This window comes from Montipora capricornis, chromosome 9, assembly GCF_036669925.1.
Source record: "Montipora capricornis isolate CH-2021 chromosome 9, ASM3666992v2, whole genome shotgun sequence".
Lineage (NCBI taxonomy): Eukaryota > Metazoa > Cnidaria > Anthozoa > Scleractinia > Acroporidae > Montipora > Montipora capricornis.
Genome location: NC_090891.1, coordinates 32,995,220 through 33,018,425, shown reverse-complemented (window position 1 = coordinate 33,018,425; position 23,206 = coordinate 32,995,220). Strand labels below are relative to the sequence as shown.

Genomic DNA, 23,206 nt, shown 5'->3' with positions numbered 1-23,206 from the left:
GATTATAATTCGATCACAATCGAGACCTAATGTGAACACGGCTTTAGTTTCATTCATATGTAAAGTAGAAGTAATATTACCACCACAAAAACTTCGCACTTAGACTCGCTTTGAAGAGGAGGCAGGCACGAACTCGGAAATGGCCTAGGAGGCACGAGGATTTCAATAAGCGTCATGAAGTGTCCCCTTGTTCTTTTCCCCAACTTCAACATCACTCGTGTCTCGGAATACAGACAACTAAAGTGACAGAGTGCCCCCTAAATGATGTTCCTCAAGTAAAGATAAACTGCTGCAGTTACCCTGACCTAAAACTGAATAACGCTAACCTTAACCCTCACCTCATTGTTAGAAATTGGTAGCAAATGCTTAGACTTGAAGAGACACTTCATGTTGGATACAAAAAAGGGGCTTGCAGCTAACTACTCGCATTACTGGACACAAGTGAACAAATTTCGAACATAAAAAGACGTAGAAATTCATACCAGGGTTACCGATACACTTATCTCTGGATCCGAGACAGCTCGTCTATTTCACAAGTAAAATAGAGGATTACGGAATCGTGCTCGCCCGGTCAACTTGGCTCGTATGAAGAAGCCCGCATTCTGGGTCCAAAAGTTACTTTTGCGACCTGTTGACACTTCGGTTTACCAGTAGGCTATTTCTATCCTGAAAAAAGCTCAGACCGCTAAAATCTCCTTGTATAACAGAGGTCTCAGCCCTCCCCCCCTGCTTTTGCATATTACTGATACACAAGAGAATAGCAATAATATAACAATAAATGATGATAGTAATACTCTGTTATGAATGTCTCAACATTTTGAGATAGATCACTAATATAATGAAGTAAAAATCTGCCATGAAATTAAATACTACCCAAGAATAAATTATAATTACATCTACAAAGAAATGGTCCTTAAAATGGCTTCTTTTGTACATGAAACGCAACGGCTTCATATTTACAGAAAAGCAAAAGGAAAAAGCGAACTCTCTCTTGATACGATACGTAATCTCATATCATTGGCAACAAAATGGACACAATGCAACGGTTTCTCAATCGTCACTCCAATCTATGTAACCGACTAAAGCTAATATATTATTAATTCATTCAACATACTTGTCGGTTTTGATTTACCTTAGTCAAACTGAGACGACGACGTCAATCGTCCGATAATTCATAGTTTTGGGACAAACGACTTTAGAGACGTCACTGTGGCATTTAAGGGAGCCAAAATGATGGAAAAGCTTTTGCCTTTTTTCCCCAACTATGAAAACGTTGTGAACGAACGATAAAACAAATGCTGAACTCGGCATCGAATGGTATTCAAGAGTAATCAAAGAGCCTCAGGTGCCTAATCATTCAGGTGATTATGAGAAAACAGCGTCGACATTTTGTTTGTTTCGAACTTGTTGGGCGTCAAGAAAGATACGGAGTTTGTTTGGAGCGCAGATAAATGACAAAAAGCTAGTTTTCTTGTTGGAACACGAGCGTTAATGGCTCCACAAAACGAAAGGCAGCCATTTTAAAACTGAAGTTGCGCGCGGCGATTATAGCGACATAAGACGCAACACTTTACCAATCTTAGAGCTGGAATCTGTCTGTTCACCTGAGCAATTGCAATACCGAGAATTGTGTACATATAATAATATAATACCGACCCAGGCTTTCGGCTTTGGTGGATAGCACCTTTCTCGTTCGGCAATTTTCTTTTCATCATGCTTTTGGCCCCAGTCTCGTGGATTTTGTCACGCACGCAGGCGCGTTTATGCGCACAGATTCGATTTATTGAATGTCCCAACTTTGTTCCCAGCTGTTAAAAGCCAAGTGACTCGTCTTATGTGTTCGGATGACAAAAAGGAAAGGTTTCCCAATCCTTATTTGCCTGCTTAGATGAGCTAAAATAGGCCTCTACTTTACATAGTACTATACACAAGTTTTTCTTTACGATAAAATATATGACCCATTCTCAATAATAACACAAAAGCCGAGCTTAAACCTGACTACTGAGAAACAGACGGGGAAGGGGAGATTTTGGAGCCTTTACATTGAGAACATGCTGTAGGGTTTGTAGATCGTGTTTGCAATAAAATAACGAGCATCTTTCATAATGGATATTTAAGTGCATCACGTTTCCTTGTTGTCTTTGGGTGTGCTGCTTTCTCCGACTGCATCTTTTTCGGTTTCTTTTTCCTTCTTAGTCAACTTATCCTCCTTTTTCTCTTTCTTTGCTCTTTTCGCGGATTCCGCTGACCTGCTGAAATAAGTAAAAGACAAGAGGTCATTACCAAGTGGATTATCCTGTTGGACATCGCACCTTTTACTATATAATTTATACCCTTTCCTAGTGTAGATAGTGGGAGGCGCAGTGGCCTCATGGTTAGTGCGCTCGACTCCGGATCGAGTGGTCCGGGTTCGGGTCCTGGCTGGGGACATTGTGTTGTGTTTTTGGGCAAGACACTTTACTCTCACGGTGCCTCTCTCCACCCAGGTGTATAAATGGGTACCGAATTTAATGCTGGGGTAACCCAGCGATGGACTAGCATTCCATCCAGGGGGGAGTAGAAATGTTCCTAGTCGCTTCATGCTACAGAAACCGGAGATCTGATGGGCCTTCTAGGATCGTAGCAGACTTTACCTTTACCTTAGTGTAGATAATGTGGATCAAGGTGCAAAGATTAATGATGGCTTGGCTTCAAACCAACAATGAAATGCTAAATGAGTTTTTAAAACCAGTCAGCGGTGTATGAAGTTTGACTGTCTTACTTGTCGGCTGCTGATCGTTTTGGCGTTGCCTTTACAGCGAGCTGTCCATCCTTCAGATCCCTCATGTCTAATAAGGACAAATTGAAAAAGTAAATAATTCGTAGACACGAGAAATCAATTTTTTCCCTACACGTTTTGCTACATTTGCACGTTTTTTTTTGGGTCTATGTAAGTTTAATTTAATTTAAATTAAATCGATTTTTTTTTTTGGGGGGGGGGGGGGGGAACTATTTCAATAAAATGTGAGACGAGAAACCGATTAAACATCAGAGTAAACAATGAATCTTGCTTTCCTTACCTTGAAGCCACCTGACTTGTGTTGCCGGCCCATAACTGAAACGAAAAAGGTATCAACCACTTAGTCGAAACTAATGATCAATGAACGTGCAATTGGTCCCTGCAAGCAAACAAATTTCCGACGCCGGTCCAGATAGAGTGGACAAGCGAGCAGCAAGAACATAAACAGATTGGGAAGAAGTGGTCTCCTTCTTGCGACGACTAGCCCCATTCCCCGCAATCGGAACACGTGGCTTGCCAGAGAAATTCATATTTTCCAACGGTAAACCAACCGCTTGAGCGACTAACAACAAAACCACGCCTCTTTCTATCGTTAGGCAAAGTCCAGGGTAAGAAATTCAGAAGGTCGTACCAATAGCAGCAGCAAACAGAAAGCGATTTTTAAATATTTGGAATTTCTGAAAAATGTTTGAAGACTTTCTGTGATCTTCAGTTGTAAACGAATAACAGTTAACGTTTTTAAACAAAAAGGTTAAGATGAAAAAAATATAATGGGGCTACGTAGGATAAGCATGAAGTACAGCGGAATGATGATCATCACTCACCCTTTATCGTTCTTTGCAGCAATTCTGAATATAATTGCGGGCTTCGTTGAAAAGTCGATGTGTGCGCTTTGAAGAGTGGCCGTGCTGACGGTGCAGGTGGGCTGGGCACCACAATAAACACGTACAAATGCCAACTGGACTGGGGTAGAGCTTGTTGACGTCAGGCCGACCACTGGTTTGTCGGATTCCGATTGGTTGGCTGACTGGCTTCGTATAGCAAGGTACACAGAATACTCGCTCACATTTCCCGCAGCGTTCGAAGGTGCTTCCCATGACAGATGAGCTCCCTCTGCATTCTTGGAGATTGCAAATTAAACAGGTACAAGAGTATTTTAAATATTTTTGCTCGAACACGAGAACAAACGATAATTGAAATAACGTTTTGAGCAATATTGTTAATCTAAGACATAGTGTTGGTCACTGTCCAAGATAAATACCACATTCAAGTCAAGGTTACTCGTTTTTGCACACGCCTTTAAGTTTAAAAGAAAAAGCAAAAAAAATAAGTAAATAAATAAATAAATAAATAAATAAATAAATAAATAAATAAATAAATAAATAAATAAATAAATAGATAACAAGATGAAAATAAAATAAAATTAAGATAATAAAAACCAAGACACAAACCTTGCTTATTTTAATCGCAGATGGAGCCCCAGGGAACCCTAAAGAAGAACAGCAATTTTTGATTATATCAATTGATTTTTTGTTACACGAACATTGTTTCACAAATCAATCTTTCAAAAAAAACCTGCAGATTTGAAAAAAGTTTGGAAGCTCGTTCAAAACGGTACTAACCAGGTAAACAGGTTTTGAAAGCTGACACATCACTGAAAGGTCCTCTCCCACAAGCATTAATGGCTGAAACTCGAAATTTGTAAGCCGTGCCCGGTAAAAGTTCTTGCTTCTTTAAACTTTGTTCCGATCCACTTTCCACATCAAGATTTGACTGCAAGTGCGAAAGCACAAAATCGTCAATTTGTACTCTTTCGCAAGGATTTTACCAATATTTGTATTCTTATGAATGTATTTATGACCACCAAGTAGCCCAGAATTTGGCGGGTCTTTCATATACCAGATCCGAAATAATTAATATCCATGAAACAAAAGAACAAAGCGAACATAACAAAATCTAATTAGCAAGGCTTAATCGCAATAACAATGGTTCTTTTGTCCTCTGCCATTTTGGTCCGGTATATAAAAGTCTACCCCAGAATTTGGGGTGATATGTCACGAAGTACTGTTATCTACGACGCATTGTGACGCGAAGGTATTCAGAACATTCACTTTACATATTCAATATTTTTTCTATTTTAGGATTTTCACTCATTTAATCAACCACATTCCCAGTGACAACACACCCTGGGAACTTGGTTGTCATTTCATTACTTTACAAATATAATTTGACGAGAACGTATCAATTTAGCTTGACTGAAATCGAAATATTTCGGCTGAATCATTCAGCCTTCATTATAATAATCATTTGAATGGGAGTGGTCACACTGTACTAGGCTTTGTAACCACTCGTTCAGAGCAGCCCTTTTGATAACAGCCTTTATTTAAAACACGATCAAAAAGTTCAGCAAAGCTGATGTGGTCGTGTACAATTAATAAAATTAGAGCTAATTAATTACCATAAAACTAATATAAGAACTCGACGTATTTACAATTTGTTTGGCTTAAAAGAACATCTCAGTGACTTTTTAAAAGCGCCAATGTCGCAAATTGATCTCATTTGGTTTTCCAGGGCATTCCACCGAATAATTGACTTGTATGAGCATGCTTTCTTGATCATATCAGTCCTAGGCCTGGGTAAACTAAAAGTCATTTTCCTCCTGAAATTGTATCTAATTTCATACTTTACAAAAAGACAGCTCTTGGGACAAGGTAAAAGATGAAAATAAGCGGCCTGATGCGCTAGAATAAGTAATTGTTTCTCATACATAGTCTCCAAGGTATTCCATTTTGCTATGGCAAGAACCGCCTTGCTTGGCGTACACCAATCCAAGTTAAATATTTTTGCCGCTCTGACATGTATAGATTCCAGTTCTGAGAAAAGCACTTGACCGCAAGACCCCCAAACCAACATACCATATGTAACGGAGGGCAAAATAACCCCAAAATAGAAATCAGTTCTCGCCTGTCTAGGCAGAAAGTACAGTGATTTAAGTAAATTCAACTTCTGCGTAAACGACTTCGTTAGTTCCGATACATGACGATCCCATTTGAGAGCGTTGTCTATCTGGACACCTAAGCATCTTGTAGAAACCACCTCCTCAATAACATAATCACCCATCTTAATAACTTGTTTTGGCCCAGTCAGTTGACCGCGTCCACTGAGCAGCATATATTCCGTCTTAGTAGGATGGGGAGTGATACAGTTCTCACAACACCATGTATATAACCTTGCTAGGACTTCATTTAACTTGGAAGCCACCAGATCAAAAGTAGGAGCCGAGACATAAACGGTCGTATCGTCTGCGTACATGTGAAGCTGTGGGTTGCCATCTATACCCTCAGTGATACCGGGCGGGTCATTACAGAAGAGGGGAAACAGTGTGGGGCCCAGCACCGACCCTTGTGGTACATCAAAAGTAACTGGCATAGCTTGAGATTGACACCCATTAATCGTTGTTACTTGTGTTCTTCCAGAGAGATAATCCCTTATCCAACACCATAAATCCCCAGCTACACCAAGACTCTGAAGTTTTCAGAGCAAAATGGAGTGGGGAATCGCATCAAATGCCTTACGAAAGTCAACGAATACAAGTCCCATAAAAGGGCCGCTCTGAACGAGTGGCTACAGATCTCAGTGCTGTGTAACTACTCTCATTCACACAGCTGATGAAGGCTGAGAAATTCAGCCAAATATTTCGAAATTGTCACGTTCTAGTCATATTTGTTTGTACACAATGACTTCAGAATGTGGAATGAACAAATTTTTGATGCTTCCCTGGTAGTCAATTTATAACAATGTGTGAGGAAGGCAGGTCTAAAACACAGGTCACTTTCGTCAGGTCAAGTCTGGCAGTCCCTGCTCCACTGATGAACAACTAAGACCTGAAATAGCATTGTTGTTGAGTGATTAGGGCTGGAGAGACTTTTGATGATTTTTCTTTATATGTAGCACAGTGACATGTACACTGACATGTGACCCGTGACCTGTGTTTTAGACCCCCCTCGCCCAGTAAGGAGGTTCACAAGTTATAGTTATTATTATTATATGTGCAAATACAAAACCACTGTGATTTCCTCAAATGTGAACGATCGAAAGATCCAAAATGTTGCCACTAACCTCTTCATTAGTTGTACTTTCCGTGGACAGAAAGTAATGAGAAACCATGGTTGAGATTCCTTTAACAATTCCCACATCATACCATTGATTTGACGACTGAACTTTCCTTGTGTAGGTAGTTTTGGCCAATTTGGGTGTCTAAACATGATACAAAATATTTCTTATGCCACGATTTATCATGCAGGACACACATTCCAAGTAACCACGCTGCATCACAATCAGAATTAACTATGAGGATGACGACAAAAGTCACTTGTGTATGAACACTAGATATTCCATTTTGTCTGGCTCACTAAAAATTTTGATTATCAGCTCATACATTGTTTGGACTTATATGCAGACTAATTGCATGGTCGTTTTATAAAATTGAAACAGTTCAAAGTTTAATGAAATTTAATAAAATAGTTACTTTATATCTGCATATCAGATAGAAGATTGGCTATAGCCAACTGTGCCCAACTTTACCTTTGTCACTGAGGTGTGAGTGGCTAATTGCTCTGCCTTGATCCCAACTCCACCATTTACAGTGCAAGGTATCGAAGTAGAAGTGACTGGAGATGGACCTGTGGAAGTCGGTGCTGTGGAAATCTTTGTTGTAGAATTTCCCATTGTAGTTGTGGCCGGCCTGGTGGTGACAATAGATGGGGATACAATGGCCACTGGCGTACCACTACTAGAGGCTGATGTTACAACTGATGAAACAAGAGGTGCTCCACTGACTCCCGCTGCTTTGACGTTCGAAGCAAGCAGAGGACTTGGAGTAGCTAATCTTGAAATCTGTGTCAATAATGGTGTTGTTGATTCAGCAGCTGTTGTCATGGCAATGCTGCTAACAGGCTGTGCAGGTGGTGTAACTGGAGCTGCTGCTGTCGTAACTTGCGATGACGATTTTGCTATGGTTGTTTTCATGACTGGTGTACTTGCTGTGACAACAGCTGTAGAGGTTAGACTTAGCTCTGAGGTAACAGAAGTGCTTACTGCTGGTGACACCGCAGGTTTTACTTGGCCTTCCACTGTGGCTGTTGTCTTTGGTACCGACACCACAGCGGCAGTCGGTTTCTGAGACAATGGAGTGATCGCTGCTGTTACAGCAGTTTTGATGACCTGAGTTGTTGCTGTTGTTATTGCACTGGTCTGTTTGCTCGAAGAGGGTGAGGCAGCAGCCAAGGTTGAGCTGGAAGCAACATAGGTTACCGATGTGGTCTTCTGGGGATTGCTTTGACTGCATGCAGAGGACACAGCAGAAGGGGTAGGCGATTTCTTTGTGACAGTTGCTGCTTGTCCTGTGACAGATGCAGACGGTCGTGTTACAGATGCTGTTGTCCCCACTACTTTAGAGGCTGATGCTGTTGTTGTGGTTATTCCTGGTTTGCTGTTTGCAACTGTACTTTGTGTTACTTGTACAACTTTCTGTGGTGACAATGCAGATGACACCAGCTGTGCAGCAGTATTGGCCTTTACCGGTGATGCTCCAGTTAATTGGACGACTGTTGAAGTTGCAAGAGTAGCTCCCTGCTGCAATTGTATCCCAGTTGCAACCTGTTGACCTTTGACATTTTGCAATGTCAACTGCACAGGGATACCACCTGGTCCCACAGCTGTCAACTGACCCTGTGGTCCCACTTTGAGTTGTGTTCCAGGAGGTAAGTTGGCAGGGACAGTCACTGGAAGCTGTTGCCGGATCACAGCTTGGCCGCTGCTCCCTGCCACAGCTGCTAGTGTCAAGCCAGCTGTACCTGGCATCTGGATTGATGTGGTGACAGGAATTTTGAGCACTGCCGTCCCTGGAATATTAGTACCAGCACTCTGCACTGGTAATCTAAGCACTGTTCCTGTTGTTGCTCCACTTGAAACAGTGCCAATGGGTGAAGCCATGCGGACAATGGTTGCACCCTGAAGCTGTGTTGCTCCCACTTGGGAAGTGACTATTGTAACAGGTGCAGTGCCTTGAATACCAGTACCTTGAAGTCTCATGACTGGGATTCCTTGAGCATTGGCTATCATGGTGGCTTGGACACCTGGCGGGAGCTGCACTGGTGTTCGTAACAAAGCAAGCCCCTGGTTGGTTATTGATGTCACTGATGCTCCTTGACTTTGACTTACTAACTGGCCTTGGACTACACCCTTAATGCCTGCGGCTGCTGTTGATCCCGTCGTTGTTTGTGCTGAGGAAGCAGCACCAGTGGATGAAACTGTGGATGACTTTGCTGTACCATGTAATGGACTTGCACCTAAGCTCTGTTTTTGGGTTACATTTACTGGCTTTACAGTTGGTGTTCCTGGCTGTACCTTTGGCTTTGGAGGCTGAGATGGTGATGGCATCACAACTTTCTGAGTCGTTCCCAACTGGCCTGTTGGTGTTATGGAGGCTGAGTTGGTTGGTGATGCCTTTGCTACTACCTTGGGTGGCGGAGTAGTCGCTGCAGGGGATGGTGTCTTCATCAACAGAGAACTTCCTGATCCACTTGGCGAGAAGGATGGTTTAGACGGAGTCACTGGAGGTGTGGGTGGAAGCTCATATTTTTGAAGCTGCAGTAGGTAGGCATCGGCTAAGAACAAAACAAATTGAAAGGATAACATGCCGCATTAATGTACATTAAGTTGGCTTCCAGGAAGATTCATACTATGCTTGCTATGACTGCATATTAGCTTTCAAGTGTATGAAATAATATAATCTAGTTTGCACATACGTGAACACAACATACCAGTAGGCACACTTCCCCAGCAAACCTCTAAAGTGGTGGTACTTGCTCGAACCAACTGCACACGGCTTGGGGCAGGAGGTTTTTCTACGGTGGATTAGAAAGAAATTGTTATTATTATCAGGTACTACATATGAAACAAAAGCTTACGCGAAAAGATAAAACATACTTTACACACCTGTTTCAAGAAACCACAAATCTTTGCAGCAGACCTTCAATAAAGAAGGGATAAACAGTTGTAGTAAGGGAAATCAGCAATCCCCATATTACAAACTACATGTGACCTAACCCATTGACTCCTAGGAGACCTAATAGATATCTAACGCCAGATGATTTTACTTTTGGGTTAAAGCACAAAGAGCAATGTCTGTACCATTCTGAGAGTTTAGGGTTAGGTACCTGGTTATTCCAAGCTTTTCTGTAGCCATCTCTACCACTCCACATGTACAATCTGGTGTTGATCTGATCAAAATAAAAAGGCATCATGTTAATAAAAAAAACATGTGTTGAAGGATTATACCTTACTTCTCAGCTCACTAAGAGATTCTTTTTGTTTCCCAAACATCAATTTCAGCTCAAGAAAATGTTGTGTTAACGTCTCTTGTTTGTATTTCTAACATGTACAGGCTGCACAACTTGTGAGGAAAATACTCACAAAACTGGTAGTTGATTGGCCCACAGGTGGCCAAGTGAGAGGCATCGGTCTATCACTGAGATGAGGCCACAAATTCTGCATTCCAGTTTTGAAGGAATTTTGAATAGCAAAGCAGTTTATGATGTCCTCAGGGATCCACCCATGCTACTCACTACCTCCGCTGCAGGACAAATGACTTCTGGATTTGTTAAGTTTTACGGCAAATTCAGGATGAATGTTCAAAGTGAAAAGGACAAAAGATGTTAGCTACGATGTTACACTCACTCACTCACACTCACTATCCTTTATGACATCAGTTCTCCACTGAACCACGGGTGTGACGTTGAATGGCTGTTTCTCTTCTACATAAAACGCGGTTGTTTGCGTCTTCTGGGGTTAGTCCAGATAACTGGAGAGCCTCTCTCAGGCCCTCCCATTAGCTTTTTCGCAGCCTTCCCTGGGTCCAGCACCCATCCACATGCAGGGAACGGACCCTTTCAGTCCATGTTAGCAACACTTCAATGCTCAGGTGAAGTTTTAACTTAGCTATTGGTTTATCTTGCCCATGTGAAGTGCTTTGAAACTTAATTCTGACAAAGTGCTATATTTAACAATTATGCTGCAAAATTGCGCTGAATATCGCCTGACACTTAAAATGAGTAGCACAATCATGATGTACATTTGGGAAACCAGTATCTTGAACGAACACTTCAGGCCATATCTCCGCTCGTAAAAAGTGCTAGCCACTCACATTTCGCAGATATGCTTCTTACATGTTAAGTAATATTTACTGTGTAGATTAGCGAAATCGGTCGCTTAAGTTTAGAATAAACGGATTTGGTTGTCCACTTTGGGGACAAAAAATGGCGCGTCACGCGTAACACGCAAACTAGTAAGACAAGCACAACAAGGTTCTTCAGACGGCTTGTACTTTATTCCTCACAACGAAATCAACATCATATTTCACATACACAATGTTGCAACCAGCAAATAAAAAAATTGTGGTTAATTTCTCACCAATGACTGAGAAAAGAGGGCGAAAAGCACAACAGTCTGGAGCATCACGCTCCTAAAATCTTCAGTGCTGTTTTGCAATTTGCGTCTGTAACCCACGGATGTTTTGTGGTTAGGCAGAATAAAATATGGTTCGAGAATGCTCATTTGTGGTAGTTGCTTTGGAGAAAGTTTTACAGAAAATTTCTCAGCACACGAGAAGCCAGAGCATTTTTTCTCAGTCTGAAACACTTTGTCCGCCATTACAATTTGCCTTAGGACCAAAAATGTCCTCTATGTCTTGCTTGTCCGAGCTCACATTACAAAACCCAAAGAAAAACAGAATGCTCATCTCATGTACAAATTACACGCCAAAGCTCAGAAAGAAAGAATTCAAATTGTGAAAGAACGAGACCTCTTTGTGAGTCTGAAACACTTCTTGACGTTCAGAGGTTGACAAAGCAAATTTAGAGCGTGAAAGAACCAAAAGTTTCCCATTGCATATCTGCCATTACGTTTTGAAACGTTCCCTCAGAGCAAGCTTTGCTACCAGGCCTTGACTTGTTTCTATCCAGTTAAACCGGTTTTTTCCGGACTTCAGCCCATTTTGCCCTGTTTTTTGCAATCCATGTGGAAAATTTCGCGGGAATTTCTCAATTGCGAATGAAGCGAAGCATGTAATCAACTCTGAAATTAACATTTCTGTTATGTCAAAAGTTAAAAATGAGAATATTTCGGGTTATTTAACAAAATTTTTTAGGGTAATCGAGGCAAAATGAGGAAATTACCATGCCTGCAAGGGGTCATGGGTAAATTTAAAATTGCTTATTTTTGATCCATCAGTACAAAAAAATTTCATTTTACATTAAGATATCAGTGTAAGAGGCTATTTGATTTTGTCAGGTTCCTTTTCATCCAATTTTATGACAGCATGAAAAATTTTGTAAAATTTCACTATGTTACACAAAATGTACATCATGATTGTGCTACTCATCTTAAGCGATGAGGCTGTAGGCCGAGTTGGCTAAAATCCGGCCATATTCTGCAAGATTGAGCAGGATAATAATTGTGTTATTATTAAACACATTGATGACAAAGCACAATTTTCTACATTTATTGGAAAAAAAAGCTGGAAAAACTAACATTTTTCTCCGTGACACAAAAAACTATGTATATCACAGGATATACGTTGAGTATGCACGACGAATATTGAGCCCGCTATGACCATATTTGGACATTGTCACAATGTGTTAAATAATAAAAATACAGTGTATTATCATTATTGTAATTTCTTGTTTACTCACAGCCACACTACAATGTCCTGCCCTTGCCCTTGGAAGTGAGTCATCATACTGATCCATTACTACATTCTCCCATGCCATTGTATCTGTAAACAACACAATACATTAATGGCTACTTATTAACAGAATGAGTTCTTCACAGGAAATCTCAAACTGAGGCCTTGCTGTTTTGAACAAGAGATAATAAGGTCATGATCAGTTGATACAACAACTGTTCTTAAGGATCAACAGCCAAAGAAATGCCAATGAATACAGAGAACTGTCATAGCCACATTTTTTATTTGCATTGTGTGGTTCCAGAAAATATCCATACCCCCACCACGGAAGACTTTTTGATTTGCACCCCCCCCCCTCCCCCCAGGATTTTCCATTCCCGGGGGGTCTTTGCTGCCCCCCCCTCTCCTCAGGAATTTCCAGAATTTTTTAACTTATAAAAAGAAAGCGAATTAGTTACGCAATTACGGTAGAATTTTATTACAGCAGTGTAAACATTAAGGTTAACTTTTAGAAAATATAACGCTTTGTTAAGCTCATTATCCAGCTAAACTTTTAGCTTCTTTGCCATCAACTTTGCAAAGCTTAAACATTTGGGTTGCACGTCGACTGTTTCACGTTTTTGTGCAAACTTCGATGAGAACATTTTCACTCGCTTGAACAACTTTGCAAACGATAGTAAATAAAACAGAAACTTACAAGGTTCCTTTGTCTACACATTTTGTCACTTTTGGAATCGAGAGGGTGACTGTTATTGTTTTTGGCGCGATTTACTTCCTCCAATGAGTAGTGAAACTCCTGTTTTAGAATTTCCAGTTTGACATAACAAACTAAATCTCAACAATCGTTTCCGGAGGCCGCAATTGCGTTTACTCAAAGAAGAGAAAACTTGACTCCCGGTTCCTGTCCGTGGTCTAAATGCCACCCACAAAAAAGAAAATGTTACACGCAAGCGTTGAGATGGTGGGAACTTGCATCTTATCGCATTTTCAATGAGTTACTACCCCCAGTAAAACATGAATCCTATCCAAAATGTGTTTACTGCATGTGAAGGTACCAAAAAGCGATACTCAAATGAACGGAAGTATTGGTTGGACAAACGGAAGTATTGGTTGGACAAAAAAAGAGACAAAGCTGGAAGTCTGGGGATGAGATACTCCAGTTGAGACAGCCATTTTAAATGTTTTGAATTCGTTCCAAATGAAAGACACATTGTTCTTAGCTTCGGGAGATTGTAGCGCTAGCTAACTCAAAGAAAAACAAACATTGAAGCTAATATCTCAAAACTGACTTTCGCTTCAAAACATTGTCCGATAGTGTGTTTTTGTGCTTCAGATCGATCGTGTGTTGCTTTCAATGTTTTGTATGTGGTTCGTGACCCTTTGGAAAAGTAGTTTCCCACAAAACCCCCCTACCCCTTGGAAATTACTGCTCTTTAACCCCCCCCTCTCCCTCGGAATTTCCAACGACCTTCCGTGGTGGGGGTATGGATATTTTCTGGAAGCGCACATTATTGGTAACTAGCAAATGGGCCTTATCATGGTAGAATGTCCCAGCACTTAGTGAATCAAAGTGCTTGTTATATCAGCAGCAAGCACTAGTCGTACAATATTATAAAAACATTATTAATATTATTATTAACCTTATTATCTTACAACTTACATGTAGGTGTAAAAGAAAGCTCTTGCTATTAAAAGGCTTATGTAACATATTGAGCTTCTGGCTTGCTTAACCTAATAAGCATTCTCTACACAAACAAGACATCTCAGTTTAATAGTATTTAGCTTTTAACAACACACCCAAATTCAAACAGGCCAGAGAGTTTGTGCATTTCCACTCTTTTTCGTCTTGCCGTCCTTTCACTTCGTCCATCACAAGAGGTACCCAACCACCAAACACAAACATTCTGCAAAAGCAAAAACAAAAACAGTCACAACAATTTGCAACTAGAGAAACCACTAGAAAGCTATCATCATGCTCCTCAAATCATTCAAAAAGTTAGATAAATTTTCATGAGCAACAACAACCTAGATCACAGAAACTCAGTTTAAATGAACAAGGTGATGCCATTTATATAATGTTTAGTCTATCTTATTTTTAGATTTTGTGAGCAGTTGAGAGTTTTGGTCCTCATCCGTGAAGACTACAAAAAGCAAAGGCAGCCAAAAAATTATTTTTCTGTACAATATTTTAATCCCTAAGAGATGGTCTGACCAAAAATTGACTATGCGACCTCTGGCTACATAGACTAAAACCTTATCCAGGGTTCGTGCTGGATTTTGCATATAAAATTCCAGGGGTATTCAAGGAGTTTTCAAGAACCAGAATTGAGTTTTCAAGGAGTGTTTGCAAGATTTCTATTCCATACATTGTGTTTCTTTGCTGAAAAAGCCAATCTTCATATTCTTTCCCAGGTCCAGCGAGTTAAGTGCCCTCACAAGCATTTCAATTTTTGCATTTAATCTTTTCCCAATAGGCAAATTTGGGCTCAATTTATGAAATGTCTCTTTAACTTAATATGATGCAACGCCAACAATTTTCACCCAAGCAAAATTTCAAGGAGTTTTCGAGCAGCTTCCCACCAAATCCCCTTTTTCAAGAGCTTTTCAAGCACCCTTGAAGTCCAAAATTACAATCCAGGGCTTCTCAAGGACTTTAAGGAGTAGCACAAACCCTGCTTATCACATAAAAGGGGCTTAGCCCCTTTTAATGTCCTGTTATTTTAGGGTGTCTAAGGGAAATCGTGCGCAGTGGCGTCATGGTTAGTGTGCTCGACTCCGGATCAAGTGGTCTGGGTTCGGGTCCTGGCTGGGGACATTGTGTTGTGTTCTTGGGCAAGACACTTTACTCCCACGGTGCCTCTCTCCAGCCAGGTGTATAAATGGTACCGGTGAAATGCAGGGGTTAATCCTAGTTGCTTCATGCTAAGGAAACTGGAGATAAGCCCCCGCCTGACGGGCCTTCTGGCTCGTAAGCAGAGACTTCACCTTTTAAGGGAAATCTTTAGTTCATCACAAGTTTAAAACTCAAAAACGGTAATGTGAAATTAATTTACTTCTAAAACTATCGTTACATCACAAACAAGGTTATTCCGAGCAAAAACGACCTTTATCCACATGATTTGCCATAAACTTGAAAATTGTCGGGCTGACTTTTTTCAAGATTACCCAAGTGCAACCTGTTTAAATCCTGTTCATTTGTATCCATGCTTCTCTTTGGTTTTGCGTTATTTCTTTTCGGTTGTTGAACAGTGTCAAGTGGTCATTGCAGTGTATTTCATTATGTCATTTTGCATGACATAGCCCCTTAGAGCGAGTTTCAATCAAGTGTCGTAAAACCAAAACCAAAATAATTACTTTGGCCAATCAAAAAGGACGGAGACAATCCAGTAAACCAATCAAAACTCTAAGTAATTACATGTAGCCGACACAAATGTGCAAGCGCGAGCGACGATTGGTTTTGGTTTCACTTCTGATTGGTTGGAAAACTCAGCCCGAGAAATTTGAACCAATCACTCAGTGAAGTAATCATAAACCAAAGTAATTATGTAATTACTTTCGACACTCAATTGAAAACCGCTCTAGTTAGAATTAATTAGCTAGCATTAATTACATGAAAAACAACCAAACCTCTTTCCAATGACTGTAGCAGAATGAAGACTTCTTGGAAGTGGTATCATATTATGAATTGCTGGCTTTGACCATGTCATTGAATCTGGAGATTCGAACATATTCACTTTGTTACGCAAATGAAGAAAGCTCTTACACTGTAGCTACTCAAAAGATAAACAAATCAACTTCCTGCAACCAAAATGACTTTATTTTTACATATGTGTAAGGATGTGTGATGTTTTTCTAAAGTCGACTTGGCAATTCTCAGAAAAAAACCTGAGTACTCCGGAAAGCATTATTAGTAGTTCAAATGCCTTATCACTGAGCTTTAACAGACTTGTGGGAGCAGTAAGTCATTTAATTAGTATTGATATTCATGAATAATATTGTTTGTTACATCCATTTATAAAGTGAAAGTGGGTTGAACATGTTGTTCTGGTCTCAGAGAACTGATGGTCACTGAAGTGTAATGAAAGGTGACCTTTAGATTACCGGTAAGGGAATGAGACCAGACTACATCCGACTGGAAAGTGACAGAACTCAATTCATTAAATAACAAGTTTCTATGTGGATGTGCTAGAATGAAGGCCTAATGATTTATTTTAATGTACAATTTAAAAGACGTACATGTGTGATGGTCAAAACAATACTTTTACAAACCAATATCTAATTGATATAGATCCCCAAGCCGGCAGCCACTCATTCCTCCATATACAATGAGCTTGGGTCTCTTGCCGTCTGTGTCTGATGTCGCAACGCAGGTGTGTGATTCTCGTGGAGAGGGTGTCACACCTGATGTTGATGGTATATCCCACTGCAAATTGTTATTGTTCCGTATATCGATCACATAAAGATCATTGAGGTATCTGTTAAAAAATGATGGTATTTTTTTCATCTTTTAGTTTGCCTGAGATGACAATCTGAATTAAAGAACTATTAACAGGCCTGCCCTATCTTTTTTCCAAAAGTAACATTGAGATGAATAATTAATTTTACATGTTATTGTTCCAGACCATGAAAGCCACAAATCAAGGACCCCACTCTCCTGAACAATCCCAGAAAAATGAAAGAATAATAGTTGTTATTAAATTTTCAACCTAGGTTAATGCATTTCTCGTGCTCTGATTGGTTCACTCAATCATGGTTATCAGCTCATATACCTTAGTTTGACCTTATAAGGTAGCTGATTGCGCTAAGCATTGCTAAGCTAAAATTGTTTTCGCCAGAAAGAAAAATTTCTGAATAAAGCGAAAAAAACCTTTTTGTGGAAAGCTTGGATCAATTCAGACATTTAGAAGTACGAGTCATGAGCCTGTGTCTGTCTGACCACAAGGTAGAACACAACATTGCATCTTCATCAAGTTTTTTTGATTTCGCTTGCATTTTCTTGCTTTTTTTGCTCGTATTTTGGACTTCCAAACTTTTGGAGTTTAAGGAATTTAAGAAAACAATTCCATTCACGATTGTTGGCATGGGCTATTTACCGTCTAAAATCCAACACGTGCTCATGGAATAATAACAATTGTAACCTGTTCCAGGCAGCCTCCCAGATAGTTGGGAAAACAAAAAAAACTGTGTGTGAAAAGCAAGTGGGGGCTGGGGTCAAGGCGAGGCGAGGGAGCCTGTAAGTATCTCTTTTAAAAGTGAAAAAGAAAAGAATACTATAGTATGTTATTCTTTCTTATGCAAATACGTGGCAGGGTATTCGAATTCAGTAGTTTTAAGCTCAGTTACATGTCTACGTGAAGATCTCATCGCCTTCGAGAAAAAGAGAAAAATAGTGCAAAAATTTGCTGGAAACAAGCCTGTATTTCCGTTGCATGTGGCCACTGAAATGATTAAATCTTTTACTGTTTTAAAACTTGGCCACTGGAATTTTTTATCATTTTCTAATCATTCTTTAGAAGATCAAGTGATTTCTGGAAGCAAAGGTGATGGCTACGAGTATGTATACTGCAAATGCAATTAAATTCATCCACATGAAATATTAATCTTTCACATTCATTATCAGTTGTCCTGAAGCATCAGAGCTGAAGTCCATTGAAGAGACCATCTCATCATTTAGGCCAGAAACTTCAATGGTTGGATGTCTGTTTTCCTTGGAAAAGTCAACAGTGCATCGGGAACTTGAAGTTTTTTAACTGGTCATATCTTGTGGTCGGATTTGCTAAAGGAGATACTCCAGTAAGTGATTTCCTTGACACTCATTTCCCGGGCGCTGTAGCAATGCCTTTGTACACACAAGTAAGAAAACTGACATCTGAAAGTTTTTCCTTCCGCACAAGGTTAAAACATTTTCACCCCAAGTGTAAGAAACGAACATCATTAAATAAGGAAACTCTTGGAATCTTCGTTCCCAAACACGTCACATTTTTCTTCGAAAACCTGAAGAACTTAGAAATATGGCCTTTTGAGGATCAACGCCTCACCTCTGAACAACAATAAATAGATCGTGCTTGAACTCGTGCGAAACCACACAAGGCCGCCCATTTTTAACACTTTGACATTTGACATTTTGACATGTGATTGGTTAATTGCACAGTGGGCAGAATGAAGAATTTAAAGAGACCCTTACATGCTCCGAGGCCTCGCCTCAATCCAAGCCCCACTCATTTTTCACACACATTTTTTTCTCTTTCCCGACTATCTGGAAGCCTGGAACAGGCTAAAATAATTATTGTTAATTAATGGTGACAAAAAGGACTATAATTATTACTATATGGATCTCCTGATTAGCCAATGAGTTTCTTTATCAGAGCTGACTAAAAAACTGCAGCGTCTGATGAAAAGAATGCAATAAACTGCTGTATGTACTCCAGCCTAAAAATAATGCTAACTCTAACAATAACACTATTGTTGGAAATTGGCAGCAAATACACAGACTTAAAGGGACCCTTTTTGTAGGATTTAGCATAAAAGGGCTTTTCCATGTTTGCATAGCCTGATCTAATCACAAGGGGGTGGTAGAATTTGAGAATGAAATAAGTTCCGGGAAAAGCAGAGGGGGTGGGGGGGGGGGACTTGATAACCAATGAGAGTACAGGTACTACCTGAGTTATCTTATAAATCAAAATTGGGTGTGCATCTCATTACTTGAATTTCATGATAAAAGTAAGAAAGATTATGTAAGAAATAAAAGTGACATTTTAAAGATGAATATGGAGTACCTAGGAATGTTATTCTTTGGATCGTCACTATCATTTGCCAGGCCAGCAAAAAGATAAGCTTTGTGTCCTACAGCAGTGAAGCTATGTCCAAGTCGGGGGCAAGGATATACTCCAGGGGGCTTTGGTGCCTTAGCTTTCAACTTTTTCCATTCCCATCGGCTGGCTTGTAGCTCATACATCTGAAAGCAAAGTGAATTTTCTTATTTTTAAATTCTTAACTCCCAGTTTCTACAGATGTACACAAGAGTGCATGGTTATGAAATGCTCACTCTGTGCAATAAAATGACACCAAATGTAGCAGGACCCTTCTCCTCACTTTAATACCACTTCTGTCCTAATTGGATCCTAATAATAATATTATTTTCAAATCAATGGCATGTGAAGGGTCAAAATAAACAATTCACTGGTTTTCCCCAATGATAAAAATAATATTACACACATGCAACATCTGATTAGTAAAAACTGATAGCAGCAACTTTTAACACATGGACGAAATTTGAAAAAGAAGGTAGGTTGTAGTGGGAAGCTTTACATCTGTTTGTCACTATTAATAAAGTAGGCTGGTTAGAAATGGATGCGGTTATTTCAGATATTTCAGTTTTAACTGGAATGTTTCAAAATTTAGTTTTTGTATGATATTTTAAGAAGCAGCACTAAACTATTGTAATGTGAAGGCAAAAAACTCCAAATTACTAAGGATGTATAAATACAAATGCCACCACAAATTATAAACATAAGAAAACTAGTTTCAGGGAATAATTTTGAAAGGTCATGCATTTGCTCAGGGTCTGCAGATAGTAATTTCCAAAATACTATAGATAAAACTAGCAATTGAAATAAACAGATCATGTAAACCTCTTTAGGGAGAAAATTAATAAAAAGACAAAAAATAACATCTCCAAACCTCTCTCTCTTTGCCTTTAACAATTGATTATCAAAACATTTCAAAGGCTATTTCAAGAGAGAACAAGACAATACTAATATATTGTACGTGTGGTCTTTCTTTCACATTTTTTCGTTATAATTAGCAATATCTTAGTCTCCATATATTATCTTGAAATCAAAACAAAGGATTTCAATACCTCTTAAGAGTTATTGAAATCAATTCGCGAGAAAAAGCGTGTTTCTGGTAACTTTGAAAAAAGGCCTTTACGAGAATCGGAGCGTAAACTGATAGTTTTAAAAATGTACATTGTTAAACGCTGGTTGTTACGCTCATTGATATGAAAAACGTCACCTATTCATGGCAAAAAAAGTATCTCTGTACATGTGCGATCAATCTAACGAAGTGTAAACATCATGTACATACGAACGCCAAGCTCTTGAGCAGTCGAAAATTAACTTTGATTCGCGTAAAATCAGACCTCTTTAATTTTGCCGAGCGGAATTGATGATATGGAGCGCGGAAGCGATTTTTCAAAATATAAGAAGTCAATAACCCCCTTGTAACTTGTAAGTAAATGACTTGATTAAATTATTTTTTAAGATTGGAAAAAACACAAAAGCCAGACGTGAAGTTACAAGTTATCGAATGCGTACAACATAAACTTAAAAAAAAAACGAAACAAAGAGGTGATATAAATAAGTAAGTAACCAGTTTAACTACGACTACAAAAAAGTGTCGCGATATTCACCCAAATGATAACAATTCTCATTCCATACCTCATTAGAATAACGTCCGTACTCAACCATTCCTCCAAAGGTAATTAGACGGGTTCCCTCGGCAATAAAGCCGTAAGCAGCACAACCGGGAGGAATATCTCCACGAACTGCGGGAACAAACCATTGATTTGTCGCTGAAATCCCAAAACACGCTATGGTTAGAAATGCAAAGCGATTCACAACTTTGGTTACTTCGCTGAGCGCCAAAAATACCGACGCAAAAATATGGCGCGAATGCCACAGACATAGAGGCCGCCATGTTTTTGTGTCGTACGCAAACTGCGTTACCTGTGTTGTAGACGTGTAGTTCGTCTACGATCCCCTCGTTTCCACCTCCAAAGACAACCATTAGTTCTCTGATTGCCACAGCACGGTGTCCGTGCCTTGGTCGCGGCACAGGGCCTGTAGAATTTGTCACACGCTTCCACTTCATGGTCGCCGCCATGTTGTTGTTATACGGGCCATCGGGATCGAGACAAAAAACGTACCCATAAAGTCTTGCGTTGTTTGCTTTGGACTCATCAAGCAATCAATTATACTTCGGAGAGATTCGGAGGGGCTCCGAAACTTAATCGGGTTGGTCGATACTAAACCGATAAGGCAATGATTTGGAGACGCCTGATGAAAAGTGGGTCTTTTCGTTAGATATCTTGTTCCAAGGAAAGTTTGGACGAAATCCAAGTTAAGTGAAAGTGAATTTTCCGTCGAAGCCCTCTTCGCTGTATCAAAACGCGAAAATGAAACGACAACACGTGTTGAACTGTAATTTTTCGGCTTGGTATCCTAAATTCAAGAATATTACCATTAGTAGCCGAGTGATTCCTCTTCCAAAAGAGTTCATTGATTACCTTAAGACTGATAATGTCGTTCTTCCCGGTGATCCAGCACAAACAAGAAATTCTTGCGAGGAAACTGAAAGCGATTCTGAAGAATGGTTAGCGTTAGACGAAGACCCAAGCCAAGAAACGATGAATGCTCCAGAGTTTAATGAAGTTGACTGTGGAATCAAAGAAGCTTTGATCGATTTGGGTGGCACTGTGTTTCCAAAATTGAACTGGAGTTCTCCTTTGGACGCCGCCTGGATCTCTTTTGACGGGACTTTGAAGTGCCAGAGTCCGAATGATATCTATCTTCTGTTGAAAAGTTCAGATAATATTTCGAAAATATTGTTTGACACTTTCAAGTACTGTGAGGATGGTGAAGGGTGTATGGTAGATGGTTTTGAGCTTGTTCTTCGTAAATGGAAGGACATTAATCCAGGGATGGAATTTCGATGTTTTGTTAAGGAAAACAAACTGATTGCAATCTCTCAAAGAGATCTAGGAAGCTGCTATGAGTATATTGCACAAAATGAAGAAGACATTTGTGGTGACATCAAAAGATTTTATAACAAGAAAATAGCTAACAAATTTCCTGACAGTTCGTTCACTTTCGATGTGTACAGATATTCACCTAGGAAAGTGCTACTCGTTGACTTCAATGCATTTGGGGTCTAACTGATCCTCTTTTGTTCACATGGGTTGAATTTTCAGACCCCACCCTGTGCTGCTGTTGTGACGACAGCCATGATGATGATGACAAGTTTCATGGTGTGTTTAAGTATGTGACCAGTGCAGGAGGGGTGCAGCCAAATCCTGCACATGTCACAAGAATACCAACTGATGTAGTAGATTTAGCATGCGGTAATGATGTTAATAAGTTAGTTGACCTTTTGAATGTAAGATATTTGATCCAACAACCTGGAGAGGAATCTGATGATGATGATGAGCAACACCACTGATGCAAAATCATCATATGCATGGAATGATGAGTTGTTAATATCACAGACATGTCTGGGCAAATTTTCTAGTGTCCTAATTTGTGTGATCTTTGTTAATTGAGTGAAGTCTGTTGGATAATTCGACTTTAGGAATGATTTTATTGGCTTTTGTTGATGTTTTACTCTTGTTGCATGAAATGAAAGAGGTTTGAACTTTAAACGAAATAGAGAGTGACCTTCTTACAATCTAACAGACTCTGAGAACAAAGGTTTGATTGTCCATAATGTTCGCTTAGTAAAATATATTCTATATACAAGGCTAAAAGATTGTCCATAATGTTCGCTTAGTAAAATATATTCTATATACAAGGCTAAAAGTTAAAAAAAAAAAAAGGTTTGATTACCTCACATAAACTGTTGTAAAAATACCTTTAGCTACAGTTTCCCTGTGCTTTGGAACAGCCTTCTGCGAGAAGCAAGACTAG

At 39.7% G+C, this 23,206-nt stretch overlaps 2 protein-coding genes across 2 annotated transcripts; one reads left to right on the top strand and one right to left on the bottom strand.

The window, feature by feature from the left end:
- Window positions 1-769: 769 nt before the first annotated feature.
- On the bottom strand, window positions 770-21,562 carry LOC138015188 (host cell factor 2-like). Its single transcript, XM_068862142.1, has 18 exons — window positions 21,251-21,562; window positions 20,963-21,096; window positions 19,301-19,479; window positions 16,794-16,999; window positions 16,152-16,236; window positions 14,322-14,428; window positions 12,532-12,614; window positions 10,000-10,062; window positions 9,779-9,812; window positions 9,604-9,687; window positions 7,364-9,447; window positions 6,899-7,036; window positions 4,402-4,552; window positions 4,231-4,268; window positions 3,604-3,899; window positions 3,060-3,094; window positions 2,762-2,828; window positions 770-2,252 (listed from the first exon to the last, which is right to left on the bottom strand). Exons 1-18 carry the CDS (start codon window positions 21,405-21,407, stop codon window positions 2,123-2,125), a joined length of 4,071 nt encoding a protein of 1,356 aa, XP_068718243.1. The 5' UTR covers window positions 21,408-21,562; the 3' UTR covers window positions 770-2,122.
- On the top strand, window positions 21,562-22,889 carry LOC138015190 (cell division cycle protein 123 homolog). The gene is given in 2 exon segments (XM_068862143.1): window positions 21,562-22,453; window positions 22,456-22,889. Coding segments are annotated over 2 exon segments (1,041 nt in total). The 5' UTR covers window positions 21,562-21,699; the 3' UTR covers window positions 22,743-22,889.
- Window positions 22,890-23,206: the final 317 nt, after the last annotated feature.